This window comes from Drosophila nasuta, chromosome 2L, assembly GCF_023558535.2.
Source record: "Drosophila nasuta strain 15112-1781.00 chromosome 2L, ASM2355853v1, whole genome shotgun sequence".
In the NCBI taxonomy this organism is placed as follows: domain Eukaryota; kingdom Metazoa; phylum Arthropoda; class Insecta; order Diptera; family Drosophilidae; genus Drosophila; species Drosophila nasuta.
This window is the reverse complement of record NC_083455.1, coordinates 18,532,416-18,553,514: the sequence shown is the minus strand read 5'-3', so window position 1 is coordinate 18,553,514 and position 21,099 is coordinate 18,532,416. Positions and strand designations below refer to the sequence as shown.

At 41.0% G+C, this 21,099-nt stretch overlaps 3 protein-coding genes across 5 annotated transcripts; 2 read left to right on the top strand and 1 right to left on the bottom strand.

Moving 5' to 3' along the window:
* Positions 1-579: 579 nt before the first annotated feature.
* Positions 580-3,303, top strand: LOC132787167 (protein MCM10 homolog). The gene is made up of 2 exons (XM_060794088.1): positions 580-1,982; positions 2,042-3,303. The coding sequence occupies exons 1-2, from the start codon at positions 776-778 to the stop codon at positions 3,205-3,207; spliced, it is 2,373 nt and encodes a 790-aa protein (XP_060650071.1). The 5' UTR covers positions 580-775; the 3' UTR covers positions 3,208-3,303.
* A 646-nt stretch (positions 3,304-3,949) lies between these two features.
* Positions 3,950-19,296, bottom strand: LOC132787152 (proto-oncogene tyrosine-protein kinase receptor Ret). Of its 2 annotated transcripts, XM_060794068.1 has the most exons (6): positions 18,844-19,296; positions 9,400-10,190; positions 7,569-7,734; positions 5,732-7,440; positions 5,535-5,675; positions 3,950-5,471 (listed from the first exon to the last, which is right to left on the bottom strand). In XM_060794068.1, the coding sequence occupies exons 1-6, from the start codon at positions 18,929-18,931 to the stop codon at positions 4,602-4,604; spliced, it is 3,765 nt and encodes a 1,254-aa protein (XP_060650051.1). In that variant the 5' UTR covers positions 18,932-19,296; the 3' UTR covers positions 3,950-4,601. The 2 variants fall into 2 exon arrangements, with proteins under 2 accessions (XP_060650051.1, XP_060650059.1); XM_060794076.1 differs by lacking the exons at positions 9,400-10,190; positions 18,844-19,296 and adding an exon at positions 7,826-8,217.
* LOC132787215 (probable serine/threonine-protein kinase drkD) lies at positions 14,281-17,015 on the top strand. 2 transcript variants are annotated; one of them, XM_060794151.1, is made up of 7 exons: positions 14,281-14,339; positions 14,878-14,934; positions 15,033-15,500; positions 15,556-15,735; positions 15,802-16,113; positions 16,176-16,352; positions 16,409-17,015. In XM_060794151.1, exons 2-7 carry the CDS (start codon positions 14,884-14,886, stop codon positions 16,766-16,768), a joined length of 1,548 nt encoding a protein of 515 aa, XP_060650134.1. In that variant the 5' UTR covers positions 14,281-14,339; positions 14,878-14,883; the 3' UTR covers positions 16,769-17,015. The 2 variants fall into 2 exon arrangements, with proteins under 2 accessions (XP_060650134.1, XP_060650126.1); XM_060794143.1 differs by lacking the exon at positions 14,281-14,339 and having other exon boundaries at positions 14,795-14,934.
* Positions 19,297-21,099: the final 1,803 nt, after the last annotated feature.

Sequence of the window (21,099 nt, the reverse complement as noted above, 5' to 3'; positions counted from 1 at the left end):
CTTCTTCTTGTGTATTTTTTGGGGCCCGGTGTAAGCAGCAGCTTTGTCTTCAGCTCACTCTTTCGTTTTTTTTTGGCAAATCGGCACCGCGTCCGTGTCTCCGTCCAACCGCAAATATTTGACAATTTTTAGGGCGTTCGGAGAGCCGTTGCAGCAAGCGCGTGGGTGTTTGACAGACGTCCCGTGTTCTTGTTGTCGCTTATACGGGCGAATAGCTGAGTTTTTAGCACTACCCAGAGCATAAAATTAAATTATTACGGTGCTCTGCTACTAAACTTTTCGTGAATAAAAGCCGAAAGATGACATATTGACGAATAACCAAGTGTTGGGTCACGTACCAAAACGAAATGAATCGTTCAGTTCAATTGAACAAGGCGTTAATGTTCATTTAGCTCATTTCTGAAACTACATGAATGTATTTAGAAATTAACCAACACGATAATTTTTATTTTTAATTACAATTGATATTTTTCATTTGGAAAAATTAAAATTATAAATTACAGTCAGAAGAGCAGTCGATTGAGTTATTCATAAATTATGAACTAAATGAGCGAACGCATAGCAAATGCAGCTTTTCAACACTTATTGAATAATATACAGCTGCGTTGCTACCGATAAGTCACGCGATAACCGATAGCCGCAATGTTAGTGCTGGATAATGCAGCAATAAGTGTTCTCCCTACATACGAGCTGAGCCCGCCAAAAAAAAATTGTGTGCGCGCTATTTCGGACGAAACGTGAAAAATAATAAATTTTCTGTATTAAAACATAAACAATGGGTCCCGCAAATGTGTCCCAGTCAGATATTAGCATAGAAGATGAGGATGAAATATTGGCACTTGAAAAACTGCTGGGACAAGCTGAAAACGATGATGGTGACAACACGGAAAATGCAATCTCAGCAACTGCACCAACTCGATCAAAGCCACCCACTTTGACTAATGCTGTACCCAAGCTGCGCGAAGACAGCAGCTTTGCCAACGCATTTAGCTACGAGGTGGCAATTAAATCAAGTAAGTCTAACGATGGAGATAAAATAAAACCAACAGAGCCGGAACTCGATTCATCTGACGACGAAGAAGTCAAGAACTTCTTGGAGCGAAAGTACAATGAATATGGCAGTGACATAAATAAAAAATTAAAAGACCAACGTGAGAATGCACACGAAAGCAAAGTGGCACGTGAGGTCGATCAATCGTTGCGGTCAACCACAAAGCTGGTCACTTCAACTCCACAGCCGGAGGCGCTGCGCCTAAAAAATCCCCACAATCCCATTCAAAGGAAATCCCTTACTAGTCAGTCCTTCCAAAAGCCACCGCCAGCCGCAGCTAAAACACCAAGCCAACAACCGTTGCAACAAACTGCTGTTGCCACAACCTACACAGATCCTGTGTTCGGGCTGCGCATGATTAATCCACTGATCTCCAGTTCATTGCTGCAAGAGCGTATGAATGGTCGCAAGGCGGTTCCTTTCTCTGGTCTCGCTTTTCACATAGAACGTGGTGATTTGGCCAAAGATTGGGTTATTGCTGGGGCCTTGGTAACAAAGCAACCGATACGTAACACAAAGAAAGGCGATCCCTACTCCATGTGGACGCTATCGGATCTGCGCGGCGAGGTCAAGACAGCAACAGTATTTCTTTTCAAAGAAGCACACAAAACGCTTTGGAAAACTGCTGAAGGCATGTGCTTAGCTGTGCTTAATCCAACCATATTTGAGAAGCGAGCAGGCAGCAAAGATGTCGCCTGTCTATCAATTGACACTTCACAAAAAGTGATGATATTGGGCCAGTCCAAGGATTTGGGCACGTGTCGTGCAACAAAAAAGAATGGTGAGAAGTGCACTTCGCTGGTGAACCTGACCGATTGCGACTATTGTGTCTACCATGTGAAGCAGGAGTATGGCAAGATGTCCAGGCGCTCGGAGCTGCAGTCGGCGACATCAGGACGCGGTCTAAACGAGCTGCGAAATAAAGTGTTGGGTGAGTTATGATTCTACGTATTTAATGCTCAGCGTACTCATGTTTACAACACTTTGCAGGCAAAAGCGAAGTATTTAATGGTGGACAATCTTTCTCGGCGGTGCCGGCTCGTAAGAGCGCAAAGCTCATAAACAAAGAGCGCGATCGTCTTAGCAAGCTGGCTGGCTATGACGTCTCGCCGTTTGCTCACAGCGTTGATCATGCCTCGAGGCCCAAGGCCTACAAGCCAGCTGATGTGCCCTATGCTGAGCGTGGCGGACCCGTCTCCCGGCTGGCTGGCAATGTGGAGGCATCCAGCAAGCAGCGGCATCAGGACCTGGAGCGTTTGCGTTTGCTGCGTGCCGAAAACGAACGATTTGAGCAGGCATCAAAAAAGGAGACTGAAACTAAGACTACGGCGCCATCGACGCCCATGCCAAAGTCAATTGAAGCACCCAGCACACCGCAGAGCGTGCCGGACAAGTTTAAGAATCGTGGATTCTCTTTCGACGCCAGCGTAACGCCCAAACTCTCAGGCAGCGAGAATTTCAGCTTCGATTTAAATGTGGGGGCAAGGCAGGCGCAGAGCGCCAAACTGAGAGCAGCAGCGCTGCTAAAGAAGAAGCCACTGGAGAAGGTAAATCCGAATTCTACGCGGGGCACAGAGACGGGTAAACGTCGAGCCATCGATGACCTCAACGACAAGTTTTCTAGCAGTGCAAAACGTCAGAAATTGGAGGAAGAGGAACGGGAACTGATGCGTAAATCGCGAATTGAACGCATTATGGCAGCCACATCATCGCACTCTAATCTGGTGGAGATGCGAGAGCAGGAGGCGCAGGACGACTATTTCAACAAGCTGGAACGCAAAGAAGCAATGGAGGAGAAAATGCTAAACACCTACAAGATGGCCTGCAAGGCCGTCATCTGTCAGCGTTGCAAGTACACAGCCTTCTCAGCTGCGGAACGTTGCAAGGCGGAGAAGCATCCGTTGAAGGTGGTTGATGCACAGAAGCGCTTCTTTCAATGCAAGGACTGCGGTAATCGCACCACCACTGTCTTTAAGCTTCCCAAGCAGAGCTGCAGCAGTTGCAAAGGTTCTCGCTGGGAGCGCACAGCCATGATACGAGAACGCAAAGTTTGCACAGGCCGTGAATCGCTATCGGTACGTGGCGATGAGGAAACCTTCATGGGCAGCCTGTCCAGCACTGCTAATCTTAATCTACTTGTTCCCGACGAGGAGTAATCAATAGCAATTTGACTGGTTTTTGTTAGACAATACTTTTTAATGTAAGATATTTAAGAATTATATATAGATTCAATTTTTATTCTTTAAATTGTATGTGAAAAGTTTTGCATTCTTTGAACAATAGTTAAATTTACTGGAATATAAAAGATTTTTAATGCTAAAGTTGTAAAAAAAAGTTGTAAAATGATTTCATCATATCAAAGGATATGCAAAATTGACCTTGCGATCATCCTTTTGTGACTCTCGACAGGAAGTCAATTTTTGATATCGGGGTAACTAGTATAGTCGAGTGACATTTAAGTACTTTAAGGATATCCCAAAAAATTCGTCTTAAATTTGTTCAAGGGGGTTGGTATAGAAAAAAGGCTAAAAATCCAAGAATCCGCCCTAACTCGGCCATTTGAAGGACGATCATGATGATCTTTATCATAAAGGTAGCTCTTATCAATATAAATTGATTGGCATACTTAAAAGGACGAATGTCCTGCAAATAACCAATTTACGAGAACAAATGCGCATATCTGATCCATATCCTGTTTGATCATTGCGTGTGCTGTGCCAAACGAAGCGTATTGATGAGGACTATAATCTTACCAAAGAACATTCAAATCGTCCTTATCGTTCTTGACTTATCCTGCAATTTGTGAATATCACCTATTTTTCTTGAGCTATAGACCAAGAAAAATAACTGGTATAATTGATTGGCGTTCAAGAATAATAATACTCGGGGAAGTTTTAAGGTAGCATATAAATTTATTTGTATATCTGTATCTGTACGTTAGCAAGTGAATATATTTATATACAGTCTATTTTTTGGCATATACATCAATAAGTACAATGGTTATGCTTAATCTAATTTATGAGACAAGTGCGAAAAATACTCGAAATTGTCATTGTGCCCAGATTAATCGAGACTAAAATAAAGAATAGAAATGTCGACACATATATTATATATACTATGTATAGTAAATAAGGCTAGGACTAGAAATTATTTGCAAGGTTTACATTACTCTTGCTTAAAGCTAAAATTCTCTCAAAGGCATTTAAAATTATGACAATGGCATGTAAATACAGATTATAGATAGCAAAAGTTTAAAGATGAAATATTTCGATTGGAAATTGGAGTTGTGATTTACTATAAAATTGAGAATGTTCTTTCATATTTGGGGAATGTGTTTCTAGACATTAAGGTTATTTAAGTAATTGGTAGACAGCAATATCCTTAACTCTTGGAATGCATCTCTTGGCTAGATTGTCAAAGTGGAATGTGGAACAGAGTATTCGAGTTATTTTTGGCATCAGCATAATTCTAAAACTAATTAACAAACAATTTGAACTAAAAAACCAGGCGCAGTTTATAATGTTGAAGAAAAAAGAAGCCTTCTCAGGGCTTAAACAGCATCCTCAGCATGTTCATTCGGTGATTCGGGCTCCTTGAGATTAAGCAAACTGGAGAAACGAAATGAGATAGTCTTGGAGAGATGCTTCTCAAAATCGCGATTGTCGAGATTATCGGGGATCAGCGTATTGTTGGTCATGTCTAAATAGGAACGACCACGTTTCACAGGCACTGCATAGTGGGGCAACGCTGTAGCCGGGCTGCCGTTGGTCATGTTGCTGTAACTTGGCGCACAGCTCGATTTGCGTATGTTGAGAGGAAACCGTAGATCGTTCTCGTATCGCAGCACTTGCTCTGTCGTTCTGGCATCGATCAAAGGACGTGGCAAATCGTAGCCAGGAGGCACCACCATGGCTGCTACTGATGGCGTCTGAATGCCTGTTGTGGAGTCATCACGACTGGTGCTCTGATCCTGCATATCGTAGAGGTTCATCTTTGGTGGCGACCACAAATGTTGAAGCGACTCGGGTTCGCCCAATTGCTCGATTTGGTCAATCGTGGGCATTAGAGCAGCTTCGTCACTGCAGTAGAACGGATTGGATACGGCATTCGTCTCCAGCTCAATGTATTTGGCATTGTTGCCCAGCAACTTCTCAAATTCAGCAGCCAGATACTTGAAAGAGGGACGTGCATTGGCCTCATCTGCCCAGCAAGTGCGCACCACAGAATACACTGCCTCAGAGCAGTTCTCTGGCCGCTCCATGCGATAACCCGTTTTTAGAAGAGACCAGAGATTCTGTGGTGCTATGCCAGGATATGGAGAGGCACCCAATGTAATTAGCTCCCAGCACAGCACACCAAATGCCCAAACATCTGATTTGCTGGTGTACACATGATCTGCCAGCGATTCAGGTGCCATCCACTGTAATGAGAAGTTAATGAAATATTAAAAACATCAAAAAAGGGTAAATAACTAATGGCTCACCTTGACGGGTACTCGATCACGCGAACGCTTTAAATAGGCATCGTCCTCGTAGACATCGCGTGTCAGTCCAAAGTCGGATATCTTGCAGATTTTGCCATCAGCTAGCAGCACATTGCGGGCAGCCAAATCGCGATGTACTAGCTGCAAGGCAAATTGATTAGTTTATGTATGATGATAGGTTAAAATGTATACCCTACCTTAAGCTCAGTTAGGTAGCTCATGCCCTTGCAGATTTGCCAGGCAAATGTAAGCATCATCTTGACATTAACGGGCTCAACGCCATCGCTGAAATCAACGCCAGCGCACTCGATTTTCCGGCTAAGACGTAGATAACTGCGAAGTGAGCCATAGCGAGCATACTCAATGATAAGCAGAGGCGCATCAGATTGTGTGCAGGCGCCCAGCAGCTTAATAACATTCGGATGTGAGACCTCTTGCAAAAGCTGAAATTCCGAGAGGAGAGCCATGTACTCCACCGAATTGGCGCCCTTCTTCAGCATCTTGACGGCCACAGTGGTGACTCCTGGTAAGCCAGCTATTTGCGTGGCATAACCCTTTAGCACTTGACCAAACTCGCCCTCGCCCAGCACAGTGTCCAGCTGCAATTGTTCCCTGGGAAACTCCCACTTAGCATCGGCACTCTCGAACTTGAAACCACTCTGCAGCGGCATCAGCGGCAAATCGCCACCCAAGGCATCCAGACTATGAGGCAGCACTTGTTTGGACGCCGGCGTTGCAGACTGTTTGCCAAGGCGTCGTTGCCACAACTTGCGCTGCGAAAGCAGCAGGCACAGCAGTAGCAACACAAAGAGCAGCGGGCAACTGATCACCACAAGTATGCAGTATCGATTGCATTCCATACCCGCCACATGCAGCACACCCTCCGTCAATGCGCTCTGATCTTGCTCCTGCGCAGGCATTGCACTAAATGATTCCGTTTCCGTTTCATTCTTGCGCTTACGTTGACGTTTCGGCTTCATCTCATCCTCGTCGGGCAGTGGCCCACAGGAGCATTTGCCATTATCCTCGCAGATACAGGTGCCCGATCCACTAAGTATGCCACGTCCATTGCTGGTATGCGGTCCCATAATGTAATCGGAACGCGTGCAGTCCTGTGGACACGCAAACGGATTCAGCTCTTCGAGTGCATCACACACCTGATCCGGACAGTAGCGTGCATCGGGCACACAGCTGCCATAGTTGCGTCCAAACATTGCCGAGCTGGAACCGCGCCACATACAGGGACCACCATTAGTGGCCACACCGCAAAAGTTGCCGCACTGCTTGCGATACTTGACTTGGGCACAGGTCTGAGAGCGTGACTTGAGTCGCACCTCGCAGCTGGCATTCGCTGGTCGACCCTCGATCAAATGTACATTGACGACAAAGACATGCGCCTGCTTATCCGGATCCTGCCATGTTACATTCAGAAAGTAAATTGTTTCCGGTGCACGCTCCAGTGCCAAGCCATCACGCACATACAGAATGCCCGCCACCTCAGTGATGCCAAAAGCATTGCTGCGATCCTCGACGAGCGCAAAGCGCCAAGAACGCTGCCGCATCAGTTCCAGAAAGCTTTCGGGCTGTGCCACTCGATAATAGGAAGCTGCCGAGCGATGCACGAATACATCTTTCTCATAGTCAATGCTTATACGGCGTCTTCCGGCCAAATCCGAATGCAGCACTTCGCCAGTAGAATCGAAGATACGATGCTGGCGCTGACGCAATGGCAACGCCTGTGGCCGCGGCTGATCGCTCTCATGCAACTGATCAGTGTCCACGTGCAGACAGACGTGAGCTGTGGCCGTTGTTGTTACATTTTTCGCCTGTATGGTCAAATCTCTGGCCATTAAGTCGACGCAGTAAGGAGTTTGACGTAGCACACCGCTTCTAGAAAATCGCAGCTCTGCATGGAATAAGAAAAGTAAAAAGTAATTAGCTAAAATGCTGCATACAATTTTATGTAATTATCGCAAATGTAGTTGCAATTATAGAAATTATATTGTAAAACAATTCAGGCAAATATGTACTTACGACAGCTAACAATGGTGTGTGGCCTGCCTGTGTGATCCGCCTCGAAGGCGTGGCAATCCGGGCGTACAAGTCCAAGTGCATCATTTAGTATGGTGTAAGCGAGATGCGCATTTGCTGCCAGCGTGTCCTTATCCAGATAGATGATTTTCTCGCCCACCGGCTCATCCTGTAAGCAAACAGTCAAGGGGTTAACTTCATTAGCATTCGCATTAACTGACCAACACTAATTAAAAACTACGTGGACCGCTCCCACTGACCTCCAGCACCACAAATTGAGTGCTGCTGCTCTCCAAGGAGCTTCGCTCTGGCCAATTGATAATTAAGGTTCTTGTTTATCACGTTGTGCACAAGGTCAGCAAATGGGGCAAAGCAGCCCAAAGCCTTTGGGAGCTGACATTTGTGATAGTTGGAATTATTCCCTGGAGCGTGGACTTTTATCAATTATAAAACCATTTCATTTCCACTAAGCGATGCTTTAATTTTTCAGCTTTTAAATTGCATTGCAAGTATCCTGAGGTCATGATCGTGTAGAAATTGCAATTGCACTAAAAATATCGATGCCAGTGTGCGAATAACAGCTGTTATGTACATACTTAGATGCAGCGCGTGCACATATCGATAGCAAAGCGATTAATAGTTTGCAAAATCAACAAGTGGGTGGGAAAAAGGTAATCGACTTTCAAATTAAACTCCAGTTGGAATTCGTAGTTGAAAGTGAATTTTTGCGTTAAATTAAAGTTTTTGATAAATTACAATTTGTTAGAACACTCTTTAATAAACATGCTATTTTGATAAACTAATTCGTTTGCTTCCGATTTAATGCCATAATTTAACAAAGAAGTTTGTGAGTAGTAAATCCAATTAGAATTGATATTGGTATGTAATTAGTCTTAATAGTGGTAATTTAAATCTCTGCATTAAATATTTAACTTTTATAGATAAATGTAGCTGTCATAACAATTTTTTTGATAGCTCCAATAAACATAATTTCTTGACAAGCTAACTCGCCGACTTTCCATTGCTGTCAAACGATATTAAAGCGTTTTAGTTGATGATATTTTGACACAAATTCCAGTCGCCTGACAGCAATTACTGTTGGAGTCACCTGAAACACACCTCGGTTCATTGTTGTGCAGTAATTTAGGCAGACGAGTACGCGGCTACTATTATTATTTTGTTAATTTAAATACATATTACCGACGACTAATTGTAATGGCTAAACTTTAGTGGCAACTTTTCGTAGTCATTTTCTTTTTTTATAGATATTCGTAGTACATGTGGAGCAATTACTTGCAACTAACTAACAACTAAATGACATAGTTCTAGTGGCTCCTAGCGCACCTCAGGGATGTTAGATAGGCTTGGCACGGGTCTCCAGCCGCAAAACATGACAACATAATTTGCCAGGCCAAGTTGCGCTTAAAGCTTTCATTTGCTGGTAAACTTTAAGAGGCAACTTCAGCAGTCACAGCAGTCACTTGACACCCTTCACATTTCGTTTCGTTCGGCAATCAAAAAAAAAAAAAAGGAACTTCGTTAAAACGTTACGCGTTTTTAATGACGAAAACGGAAACGGAGGCGAACTCTCAGCCAGACGTGATAATGGTCAAATTACACTGCACAACATCAAGTCAGACACCGACACAATTATGACGCGAAGTCTAATAACAAGAAAGTTCGACTCCTGTCTGTGTAGCACAGTGTTGCTTTTGTGGCACTGGGGTTGATGTTGCGTGTCTCGCAAACGTTTATCAAACGTGAATTCAATAAGCCCGCACCCAACGCAGACATTGACCAGACAATCAGTCTGGGCCGCGTCTGGAACGCTTACCATCTTGAAGTAGGGCTGCTCCAGGTAAAAGTTAAAGTGTGGCTGCCGCTCCTGCAGACGCGGTCCATTGTCGTTGCGATCCAGCAACGTCACATTGTAGCTACGCCAGAATTGTCGCTGCTCCTGTGCAGATATCTTCACAGTGCAGCTGACGGTGGCCTGCAAAACTCCTGCCAACGCCTGCAGCCCATTGAGCTCATCATGATCCAGCGATTGTTTCGTATAAAGACGATTCTGCTTGAGCAGAAAGTGCGCGCTGCCCGCTTTCAATGCATACTCGATGCTGTGATGTGCACACAAATATTTAGCGGCACGCGAATTCAACGCTCCAACCAGCACCGGCTGAAAGGATTCGCTGTCGCTCTTGGCCAGCGGACTGCTTGACTCGGCGATGGTGTAATGGGCGGAAGTCCAAAAGCAAATGTGCTCCAATTCGGCGCAATAGTCGTTCAATGGCTGCGGCTCTAGTTCGAGTGTCAAATGTGCCACCTGCTGCAACAGTTGGTCAGCTTCAGTCTCGTTCTGGCTGCGTGGAAATGCGGTCAGCACGTACTTGACACTCTCGTTGATGGCTTGGTAATCGTTGCGCATATAAACCTCGCCAGAGCTGGTGTTCAAACGCAGCAGCGGATTATCCTCCAGACTGTAGATGTAGTCGGTGGCTGGCTGATTGTTGTCGAGCCGCAACACTTGAAACTGGGCCAGTGGTATCTTGGAGAAAATGCTCTCGGACTCCTCGTTGAGTGGCAGTTTGAATTTCACGGATGTGGTGGGAAAATAAACATCGAATGCTGCAAAGGAAAAGCAGAAGACATCTTTAGACAAAGTAGTCGAACACTTTTTCAACGCTGTCCACCCCTGAATGATTTGACCACGTATTTGTGGTGGGTCTGTCAATGACTCAGTAAGTATTCGCCCATCTCTTTCTCTCCATCCTCCTCCCTCATTATCATCATCATCATCATGCTTATCCTCATCAAAACCAATAAAATTATGAATGTCGTTTAATAAGCTCGCTCTGACCTCAATAGAGTGGCAGGGACTCAATGCTGGACAGCTTTAAATCCAACATTCGATTTGGCTCATTCAACACGACGTATGCGTAATTTGATAAGATTCTTTTTTCCCACTAATGATGCCGCTTGTTGTTGTGTTTTGTTCGAACGTGTGCTTGCATACGCCCAAGTCTAATACAAGCCATAAATAAATATAATACAGATATTAGTTATTAGCATATGGGTTATCGAGCCCCCGTCGCCTCCGCATCGCACTTTCTCCCTCCGCTTGGGGACAAACGTAAACGTCCATTGAAGTGACCGCGTCATCGCGTATTGATTTTGTGATAACAAAACCAAACAAAAACCCCTCCTCACGAAATATGAAAGCGGAAAAATACATACTATAGCATACAATTGAATGCATAATTGGTAACAAATGTTTTGCCAGGGAAATTTGGAACAGACTTGAGTGAACGAGGGGGTTAAACTGCTTAATGGACTGGTAAGTGCCTTCAATAGGGGGCTAATTATAACAATTCCCTCTGCTTGCCACTGATTTTAGGTCATGAAATTTGAGTCATCGAAATGGGATACGCAGCGTAATCTATATTAAATTTGTACTCTCTTTATTTTCATTCGATTGTAATTACTGAACGCTTTCAATTTCTTTTTTTTATTATAATTGTATATTGAACTTCACACTTAAATTAATAATATGAATAATATTTACATTGTAAACTACATTGCAAACATTGATAGCTGCAACTTTTCCCATAATATCCAATTTGAAACTATGTCAAGATGGCCAATTGAAAACGATATCTAGTTACTTGAAATTGTCTTTCAATGTATTGATTGACTGACTGTTAAGTTCTCTCTGCTCTTTGCCTTTAGAGTCAAGGACTTAACACTTTGTCATGCTTCGGCACATAAACTTCGCTGGCGCCGCCTTATCCCAGAGGCAGTTACCATAATACTCCTTCAGATCCGGAACCCGACCCCTCGCAGCACACACTTACGCATAATTCCGTAAAAAAAAGAAGGAAACGCTGACAGCATTAATATTTTGTGGGTGGATTTGAGCTCGTTTCCGACCAAGGACACGAACATGGAGGGCTTAGGAGAATGGGAAACTCACTAACGGGGAGTGGGGAAGCCCCAAGCATTTAAAATGTCATTATAAATGCGTGTCTGTGTCGCCCCCAAACTCGCAAACATGCGAGTATCATCTACTACATATTTTATCAGCATATTTCGCATGCCTGAGCGTCAACACAATTGTAATGAATGCATTCATAATTCATAGTGCGAGCACTCATATTTCTATTCGTACGAATGCATGCACGTATATGGTTAAATATTATACTTATATTAGATTGTTAGTTGCCTCCAAGGATTTACTTTTAACATAATGATCAAACACACATCCAATTAGCAACGGTTCCTGTTGACATCACAAGGAAGGCGACAAAATGTTTTTAAATTTCCTTAACATAAGCGTGATTAAAGTGCGTGAAATTAACCAAAGGATAAGCCACTTATTGGCACTTAAGCAGGACGTCGCATTAAGTATACGTTTAAATACTCATATTGCGGCAATCTGCAGTTAAGCTGATTGCAGCTTATCTCCCAAGTAAACGAGCTTGACCAGCTAAAGCAAGTGCTTAACTAGTGATTGCTTGAAAAAACGGAACTTGAACTCGTTGCGGAAGTCTCCCCTGGGCAGGTGGATTGATTGTGTCTGGGGAGGTGTTACCACAAGTCAACAGACGTTAACAAGAAGCGAGCATTAAACCAAAAAGAAAAAAACAAAATGGTGTACGTTATAAATGTGCAGCGAAGACAAGGCTATCTATCACGAGGACAATTAAAAAGGTCGACAAATGGCGCATTAAAAAGTCAAAGGGCGAGTTTTTTTCTCGCTCTTTTTTTTTTGGGGTGATTGGACGGCTAAAACGCTAATGACAGCATAGTCAACAAATGTCCGGACACCATTACGGCTCGTACCTGAACTTGGCCAGCTCTAATGGCGGGGGAGTTTGGGGGGAGGGGTTTTGGTAAACAGGATACTGAAAACTGTGTAATTGAGGTGCGGCTCGATGCTTGTGTCGGGGACGATGTCAACTAGTTTTGTTTTTTTTTTTGACTTAACTAATTAATCTGCTCGAATTAATTGACTTTGCATCGAATTAGGTCGACAGTTGTTGATTTTGTTTATTCTGTTTGTTGACCCAACACAACCCCGCTTCCTCCTTCCCTCCTGGCAGGCATTGCGCCCCCTTCGACCTCAGAACGTTGCCGTGAGTCATGTGCTCAGCATCCGACATTAGTTTTTATATTTCCCGTCATTTTGTTTCTCATTCTTTTTGTTTTTCGCTGTCTACGCAGACAGCGTAATGAAAACTTTATCTTTGTCACAGTTGTTTTTTTTTCGCCTTCTCTATGTGCGCATTGTGTTTTTTCATTACTCATACGACCCTTACACCGCAGCATTAACTTCAACTGTCTGGCATTTCCTTTGTAACTGCGTTGTTTGCCTTGGCATTGCCGAAATCTGGCTACGCTCAATCCGCTCTTGGTTTCTCTCCAACTCCGCACTTTCACTATATCTAGCAACAATGCATATCTTTGTTCCTATGACCAACAGTGTGCCAAGTTTTCTTTTCTTCTTTTTGCCAGTCTGGGATAACAAATTGAATAACAAATAAGAGAGCAGCCAAATGCAATGAGCGATTATTTAATATTTCCTTTCTTCAGTTATTGTCTTTATAATTATTTTAAGGGGAACTATATAAGAAAATCAAAAATGGATACATGAATTTACCTCCTTTTAATTTTAGTTTGAAAATGATTGAAAAACGATACTACTGAACGATTTTAAAGTTCTTTTAATGCTGTTTAGCTTAAAGTGAAAAAATTCAATACCATTTTGTAGAAGATTCACGGTAAAATAGCAGTGTGCTGTGAAAAGTATATTTGGTAGTACAACATAATTGAATTGCTAGGCAAATGCAAATGAACTCGAAACACTTTGCGTATTATGCATGTGAATACTATAAATATTCACACCGTTGTATTCACACATTTGACACTTTGAGTAGGCGCACATTGCTCCTAAAGGTGATCGATTGCCTGCTCTCTAATTGTTAACTGTCAGTAGAGCTCTAAACACATTTGTCAAAGTCAGCGACTGAGTATTTTATGCTAATTGCGACTAATTAATGGAGCCTACAATTAGTTAAACACAGTTTCTCTGGGAGTGAGATATTCAGTGTACTTCCTTTGCGAAGGTTACAAAAAAACATCAAGAGTTTCTAATCTTATGCCGAGGGCTGTACATGATACACATGCAAACCATAAAAAGCGGGAATGCGAAAAAAAAAACCAAAATGCATAACTGGTAGACACTCTGTAGCTGTAGAGTCTTAAGGCCTCTTGGCAGAATATATTTCAGCAATCAATTAATCGCAATACGCATGCAGTTAAATTATATTAGACTGTAGATTGCTGATGCTTAAGGAAAGACACTCGTAAAGTCGGTGACTCTAAAGGATATCTGAAATGGAAGTATTCTAAGATTCAAAGGAATAAAATGCGTAGCGACAGACTAAATGCATTTTTATGAAGCATTGCAGGGTGTGTCAGACAACGCCACTAATAACTGAACTTGTTTCTAACAAACACAGCTGTAATTTGTTTTAATGCAGAGTTTTAAGAGACACTTTGATATGAAGTCATGACGTTATAAAGGTAACCCAAAGAAAAGTATCTGATCATTCATCGATAAGTCAAGCTGTTACACATTGAATATCAAGGCGATAAATATTGCAGTATCTTCGGCTTAGGAACTGACTTTATCGTCGTTTCTATAACAGTCTGTCTTCGCATTTTGAAGGGTTCAAACGTAAAACTGTCTTATCTTCAAGTGATAAAATCGACAAAGTAAATACTATGGGAAAGCTGTTTTTAATAGTTATTGTTAATGTTTCTAAATTATTTAGTGAAAATAAGTGCACTGTATTATAATTTGCTATGTCTCAATGTGAAATCCATTAAAAGCTATTTCTGTATAAGAATGTCTTTGCAGACATATGCTAAATAGATAATTAAATAATTGTATAATTCGTATGATTTAATAATTAAAATTTATTTGATTTAAAATTCTCAACGCTTTTAAGGCTTTTAAAATCTTATCAAAGTAATTTCATTAATTATTAATTTGCACACAAAAATTGAATATCTGAAAAACCTATTTAAAGAAAACTTATTGGAAGTCAAATAAAGTATATTTCGTTTGTGAATGTCTAAAATATATTGTATAATGTATACATATTAGAATATAATTAAATGTATTTCTTCTAAGATTGCTAAAATTTGAGAAATTCGTCAAACTTAAACCAACATTTAAAATGTATTTCATCAGAAAGAGCAACAACAAAATCAAACTGATAACTTTGTACTCCTTTTATTTAACCCCAAGTAGATAATGATTCGCGAAATTCATTATGATTCATTGGAGTTGATGGAGGAAGATCAGGTAAAAAAAATTATGATAGCGAAGAACGAGAGTCTTAACATCTACACACCAAATGGTAGATAATAATGTATTGACATAATAACTTCGTTTCGTTTAAGGCTCAATTTCGCAAGAAAACCAATAAGATAATTGTGGAGGACGAATATGGAGGGAAATTACTGAGAACCCGAATCTTTTCCCCCGATAATCGTGCCGAAAGAGAATTCACAATCCACAATTCGCTTGATCATGTGAATATTGTGAAATTGATTCGTAGGGAGGAGGACGAAAATGCCAATTTATTCTTTATCTATGAATATGCTGATCGCGGAACTGTTTACAATTACCTTTGTAATGTGAAAAACCAAAATAAATATTCCTTAAAGCTAAGCTGGATGGTGCAATGTGCCAGGGCTCTAATTTACATGCATGGGATGAATCCCAAAATTGTGCACAATGATCTAAGGGCACGTCATTTGCTACTATGCGACAATTTCAACACAGTTAAGATATTTGATTTTAGCAAGGCGACTTTGTCGCACGATGAATCGAAGGATATCCGTAGCTTTGGAATATTACTTTGGGAGGTAAGTTAAGAAAATTTCCACTACATATTTCACATTGGAAATTGTTTACTTTTAGATTCTAGTTGCGAAGAGCAATAACGATATGGAAAATGACAAAGATATGATAGACGCTTTAATTAAACTGTGCTGTTGCGAACAACCACCGAAAATGATTGTCATTGCAAATATTCTGGAAATTATTTATCAAAACAGTTTAAAGGAAAATGTTTCTTGGAACAACTTGGAATTGGGCGAGGTAAGCCGTATATTATTATTATTCTTATTGTTAATATTATTTTTGTTATTATTATTATGATTACAGATACTTGGCATGGGCAGTTTTGGAATCGTCTACAAAGCTAGGTGGATGACACAAAATGGCACTCGAGAAATTGCCATTAAGAGATTTCTTAACTCCAATAACAATGAGGTCAATCAGCGAGAGGTTAGATATTTGAGACTTTCGAAACATGAAAATATCATGAGATTCTACGGCACCACAATGGATAATGAGAGGAGAATAATTATTGCTATGGAATATGCTGATGGTGGCACCCTTGACCATTTTTTACACCATGGCAACAGAACTGTCTCTAATAAGGGCAAGCTCAATTGGATGCTGCAATGTGCCAAGGTAAATTGCATCCCTATATGTTACATCATATTGCTTCGAGTTTAACTCTATGGATATTCCAGGGTGTTGCTTTTTTGCATCAACAGCAACCAATTGTTATCCATCGTGATCTTAAGCCGCAAAACTTGCTACTTTATAATGACTATCGCACATTGAAATTATGCGACTTTGGCACTGCAAGATCATTGGCCACATTATCGATCCATTGTGTTGGCACGGCCCCGTACATGGCGCCAGAGGTAAACTAACAAAACTATTTTAAATTAATTATTAAGATTGTAAGTTTCCATTATAGGTATCTGAGCATGAGCTGAGCACTGAGAAATGTGATGTATTCAGCTTTGGCATTCTATGCTGGGAAATAATGATCCAAAGGAAACCGTTTGCACACTTATACCAATTCGGACCTGAAGCTATTATAAACAGAGTAAAACAAAATGAACGACCTTCAATTGACCATGTCGAAGACGAAACTGGGCACATCAAAGCTATGATTGAGCAATGTTGGGATATGAATCCGATCGTGAGGCCCACAATGAAAGCATTGGTTGCAGTTCTCAGCATTGATCCGAATTCTTATGTCGCAAACAATAATATGATAAACTTATTGCAAGACATATCAGATGAAGACTTTGCAGATCAAGCCCCCAACTAAGAGCTGAAACTTTAAAATTTTATTTTTCTATATTTTATACTTTTAATAATTTTTTAATGCAACACGATTCAATTCATCGTGTTATTTGTATTAATATCATACTTAAGAATTTTATGTTTAATGTGCGACAAATATAGAGTTTTTCCAAAATATCTTAATACAATTCACAAGTCGCGAGTGTGTTTAGCGAAAAGCGATCATGATTAAGCTATATGTCAAACACTTGCTTGCACAATAAATGACCAAAACTTACAACAATTTAATCAAAGTCGTCTACTCGTTCTCTAATTTAAAAGGCGAAGCAAGTCGAAGCTGAAGCCGGGCCAAGTGCCAAGCATCCACGGCCACTTAAATGCTTGTAGAATGCGAAAATTAAAAGCACAATAAACGCTGGTGAGGATTGGTGATTTGTGGGGTCTTGGGGAGCACGTACACCTATTGACTTAATTGATTTCACATAAATTCCTATCATTTTATACGATTTTAAATTGGGCAGCAGCTGCGCTCTCTGTCTGTCATTTCGATACCTTTGAATTGAGAAACGGAGAGAGTAGAGACCGCGACTCTGGACTCTGGAGAAAATGCAAATAGTATAAGCAAACGACGAGTTAAATATATAGCAAAGATAAAGAGAGAGAGAGAGAGCGAAAGAGGGGAAGGGTAGAGGGATGACTGAGGTCAGCTAGCTGATCCAACCCCCGAAGCGAATTCAACATTTGATATGTCTGCGTGGTGTAATAATTTTTGGGTGTGTTCATCAACACACACATTGACCCCGTCAGCTGGACATCAAATGCTTTCCTCTTCGTTTACTTCTACGTTGTCAGAGCTGTCCGTTAACTAAAAGACTCTCAAACTCACACCTGTTTGGTGCCAAGTCGGAGACACGTATTTGATGTGGCACAAACCACAATAAACAACAGAAGTCTATAATATAATCGGGTTCAGGTATTCTGTATATTTTGGTTTTTTTTTCGAATTTATATCTTCAATGGCATTCCCACGCTGCGTATCTGAGAGATTCGATGCAAATGAGTGTAATTGATTTTATGATCGTCTGTTTGCCGAAGACTCCCCCTCTTCAACGTGGGGAAGTACCGCAGCGATAAGCACCATTGGCTGCCATCTACAGACTGCTTGCCACCTAGCCGGCAATTTGTATGCACATCGTGTCATTGCTCGACTGCCATTATACGACCCTCAGGCAATAAAACAATCAATTTTCATAATTGTCCGATAATTGTGTTTTCGGTGCACTCTTTCACTGATCCTATCTCACTTTTATTTTCTTTGTGTCTGCTCCTGCACTTATTCTGTTTATCGCTTGTGATTACCACAAATCTCTTAATCTTTTGCTCTTCTTGTGAACACTCTTTGTTTTCTTTCCATCAACCGATTATTGATCGTCATAACCTTGACTTTCGGTTACTCTTAATTTGATGGGATACTTTCTTATTTAATCTTGTTCTCTTCAACTAGCTTATTTCGCTGACTTCTTTTACTAATTGATTTTATAATTTTTTCTTCATTTCTGATCAGCTTCTGCCTCTATTTTTTTCCAACTGTCATCGACTTTCACACAATAACTTATTTTTACGAATCTTGCCATTCTCAGTTCATCCAATAAACAGTCCGAAAATCAAATTTCGATTATCCCCTCGCACTCTCTTGCTTTATCTTCCTCCATCTCCTTTTCAACTTCTCGCAAAGCTTTCTTTGGAGCTGCTTATCTGGTCTGTGCTGCGCATTTTAAGCTCTCAAAGCGACAGTTTGTGAGCTCAAAGTACTGAAGCCAATTGCCTCGCACAAGTTAAGATTGCCAGATAAATACGTATGTGAGTACACATATATGGATATACATATGTGTATGTTTATAGAAGGTTATCTGGCATATGTTAGAGAGCTCAGTTGCTGCTTTGAATTCCCAACTTGTTGGCAGTGTGACAAGTGCCGTCATCTAATTGTTTACATTTGCATGTGATGATCAAATATTTGTAATCCAATTACAAGAAGGAATAAAAGCAAGAACGGAAAAGAATAAAATGTTGCCATGCGTCGGCTCTTCGTTAACTTACCCAAACAGATGTGCAGCCTCAGTGTGACTGCGACAACAATGGCGGCCACAGTAACGGTACATCTGCTGCTGCTGCACTTCGACGCCATTTTAAATGCTGCGCTGCTTCAGCTTCGCTGCGCTGCTTCCGCAAATAGCAAAACGAAGTTTCTCCTCAGCCGCTGTTGCTGCTGCTGCTTTTGTTCTTATCAGTTGTTGTTGTTGTTGCTGTTTTTGGATTCTTCGTCTGAGTTTGCTATGTCTAAATGTTTGCTTCGCCGCCACTCAGCAAAATTGTTTGTTCACTTTATAATTGTAATTGTTAATTCTATTGACAATTATCTGCTGCTTCTTTTTCTCTCGCACTTTTTACGCACTTTTCACATTGTTTTTGCTTTTGCTTTGCGGCTGTTGCACGTTCCAGACGCTTAATTACTTTTGATCACAATTTGATAAAGAGAACATTTATCAATTAATGTGCAAAAAAAAGACAACACAACGCTCATGATAAAGGCAACAGAAAAATGTATCGAATATTTTGTTAAATAAATAAAAGGCATTGTTACAACACCAGTTCATAATAATAAACTACGTCTGCAATCGGTCTAAATATTCGAATACCCTTTAACTATGCGAAATGTGAGGTATACCCGAATGCATAAAATATACATCAACAAAAATAGTTGTACTTTTATCTTAGTTGATAACTTTAATAAATTATAGTGCTCTATAAGTAGAAGTAGAGCACTATTATCAAAAGGGGGTATCAGTTAGTCGAATGACGCCTCGTCTACGTTGCCCTTCTATGTGGAGCTGTTGAACCCAATTTATCATAGACCTAAGGCCACGCAAAGCTCCAACGAGCTCAAGGGACTCTCCGTACAATTTCTGATTATTGCAATTAAAAATGAGCCCCGAATTTATTTATCATTATTATTTTTAATAATAAATTCGATTTGTTTTTTTGTTTGTTTGTTTGTGCCGTCTCGCAATATTTTTTGATCAATTTTGTGTTTTTATTTCGAAAGGTTCTTTTGCTATTTTTGGCAATCGATTTGGCAGTTGTTGTGAGCGAGTATTATTTATATGGATTTTGTTGGACTTTTGGTGGCAAGCCCCCTGGAAATAATACGAGTACTCGCAGTATTTAATCGTTTTGCCAACTCATTGAACAGCTACAATTTTGGATACTTTTTAATTGTTTTTCTCAATTGGAAACCCTATTAAACAATAATTGTCGAAATGTGATCTTAAAAGCGGATCATCACGAGTTTGATCGTGAAGTGCTTTATGAAGCTTTCGGTTTGCAGAATGAGTTTGTTCTTTTGTTTGGAGAAGCAGTAGGCAATTGTTGTTCTGTGAAGCCATTCAAAGTAGGTGTGATAAAGAATAAAACTGGAAGGCATATAGCATACATATACATACATATATGTATATGCAGATAGCGAAGCGTAATTCAAAAGAGCCACAAAGTCAAACAACATGATAAACAAATTTTATACAAATTGTCTGTCTATCTCACTGACTGGCAGGTTGACACACTGACAATACCGACTGCCGTCTATGGCTGCTGTTCTTGTTGTTGTTGTTGTTGTGGTTGTGTCAAGCACTTCATTCAGTACCTGGGGCCACTTTAAAGTTCAACACATTTGACACACTGTGCACAACACTGACACAAAGCCGGCTTCTATAAGCACCAAAAGCCATTTGCCACTTGCCACTTTACCACTTTGCCACTTGCCAATTGCAAAGTGGACTTCAACTTCGACTCTGACTTCCAACTGGCTTTGACTGCGAGTTACGAGTTGATAGTTTGGTGTTGTTTTTTTTTTGTTACTCTTTCGCTTTTATATTTTCCCAATTAAAGGTTAGAAATAGCAGCGCGACGAAATCGTTTGTTTGGTTTTTAAGGTGCGTCCTGTTGCGCCCCAAAAAGGCAACGCCATAAACCGCAAAAATGTTCATCCGACAGCCAACAACCCACAACCAACCGAACGACAGCCAACAAAGCCGACAACCGTCGCTGGCCAAAGTCAAAGCACGACTGCTTCAAGTTGTATGAACTTGAAGCTTCTGGGAATCGCAGTCGTCGTTGTCGTTGTCGTTGTTGCTGCTTCCATCGCTGCCAATTCGCAGTCGCATCGTCACAGCCGCCAAAAACAAAAATTGATGTTCTGCTTTTGAAAATTTGGAAGCTTTAAAAATTGGGCTGCTTCATTAATTTCTAGAGCGTGGCTATGAGGTATTTCAGATATTCATATATATATATATTTCAAGC

Excerpts from the sequence above, each read along its gene's own strand:
- LOC132787167 (XM_060794088.1), top strand. The coding sequence starts at position 776 with ATGGGTCCCGCAAATGTGTCCCAGTCAGATATTAGCATAGAAGATGAG. Across the intron at positions 1,983-2,041 it reads GCTGCGAAATAAAGTGTTGG|GCAAAAGCGAAGTATTTAAT; the intron begins GTGAGTTATGAT and ends AACACTTTGCAG.
- LOC132787215 (XM_060794151.1), top strand. The coding sequence starts at position 14,884 with ATGATTCGCGAAATTCATTATGATTCATTGGAGTTGATGGAGGAAGAT. Across the intron at positions 15,501-15,555 it reads TTGGAATATTACTTTGGGAG|ATTCTAGTTGCGAAGAGCAA; the intron begins GTAAGTTAAGAA and ends GTTTACTTTTAG. Across the intron at positions 16,353-16,408 it reads CCCCGTACATGGCGCCAGAG|GTATCTGAGCATGAGCTGAG; the intron begins GTAAACTAACAA and ends TTTCCATTATAG.
- LOC132787152 (XM_060794068.1), bottom strand. The coding sequence starts at position 18,931 with ATGGCGTCGAAGTGCAGCAGCAGCAGATGTACCGTTACTGTGGCCGCC. Across the intron at positions 5,676-5,731 it reads GCTACCTAACTGAGCTTAAG|CTAGTACATCGCGATTTGGC; the intron begins GTAGGGTATACA and ends TTTGCCTTGCAG. Across the intron at positions 5,472-5,534 it reads GTGATCGAGTACCCGTCAAG|TGGATGGCACCTGAATCGCT; the intron begins GTGAGCCATTAG and ends TTCTCATTACAG.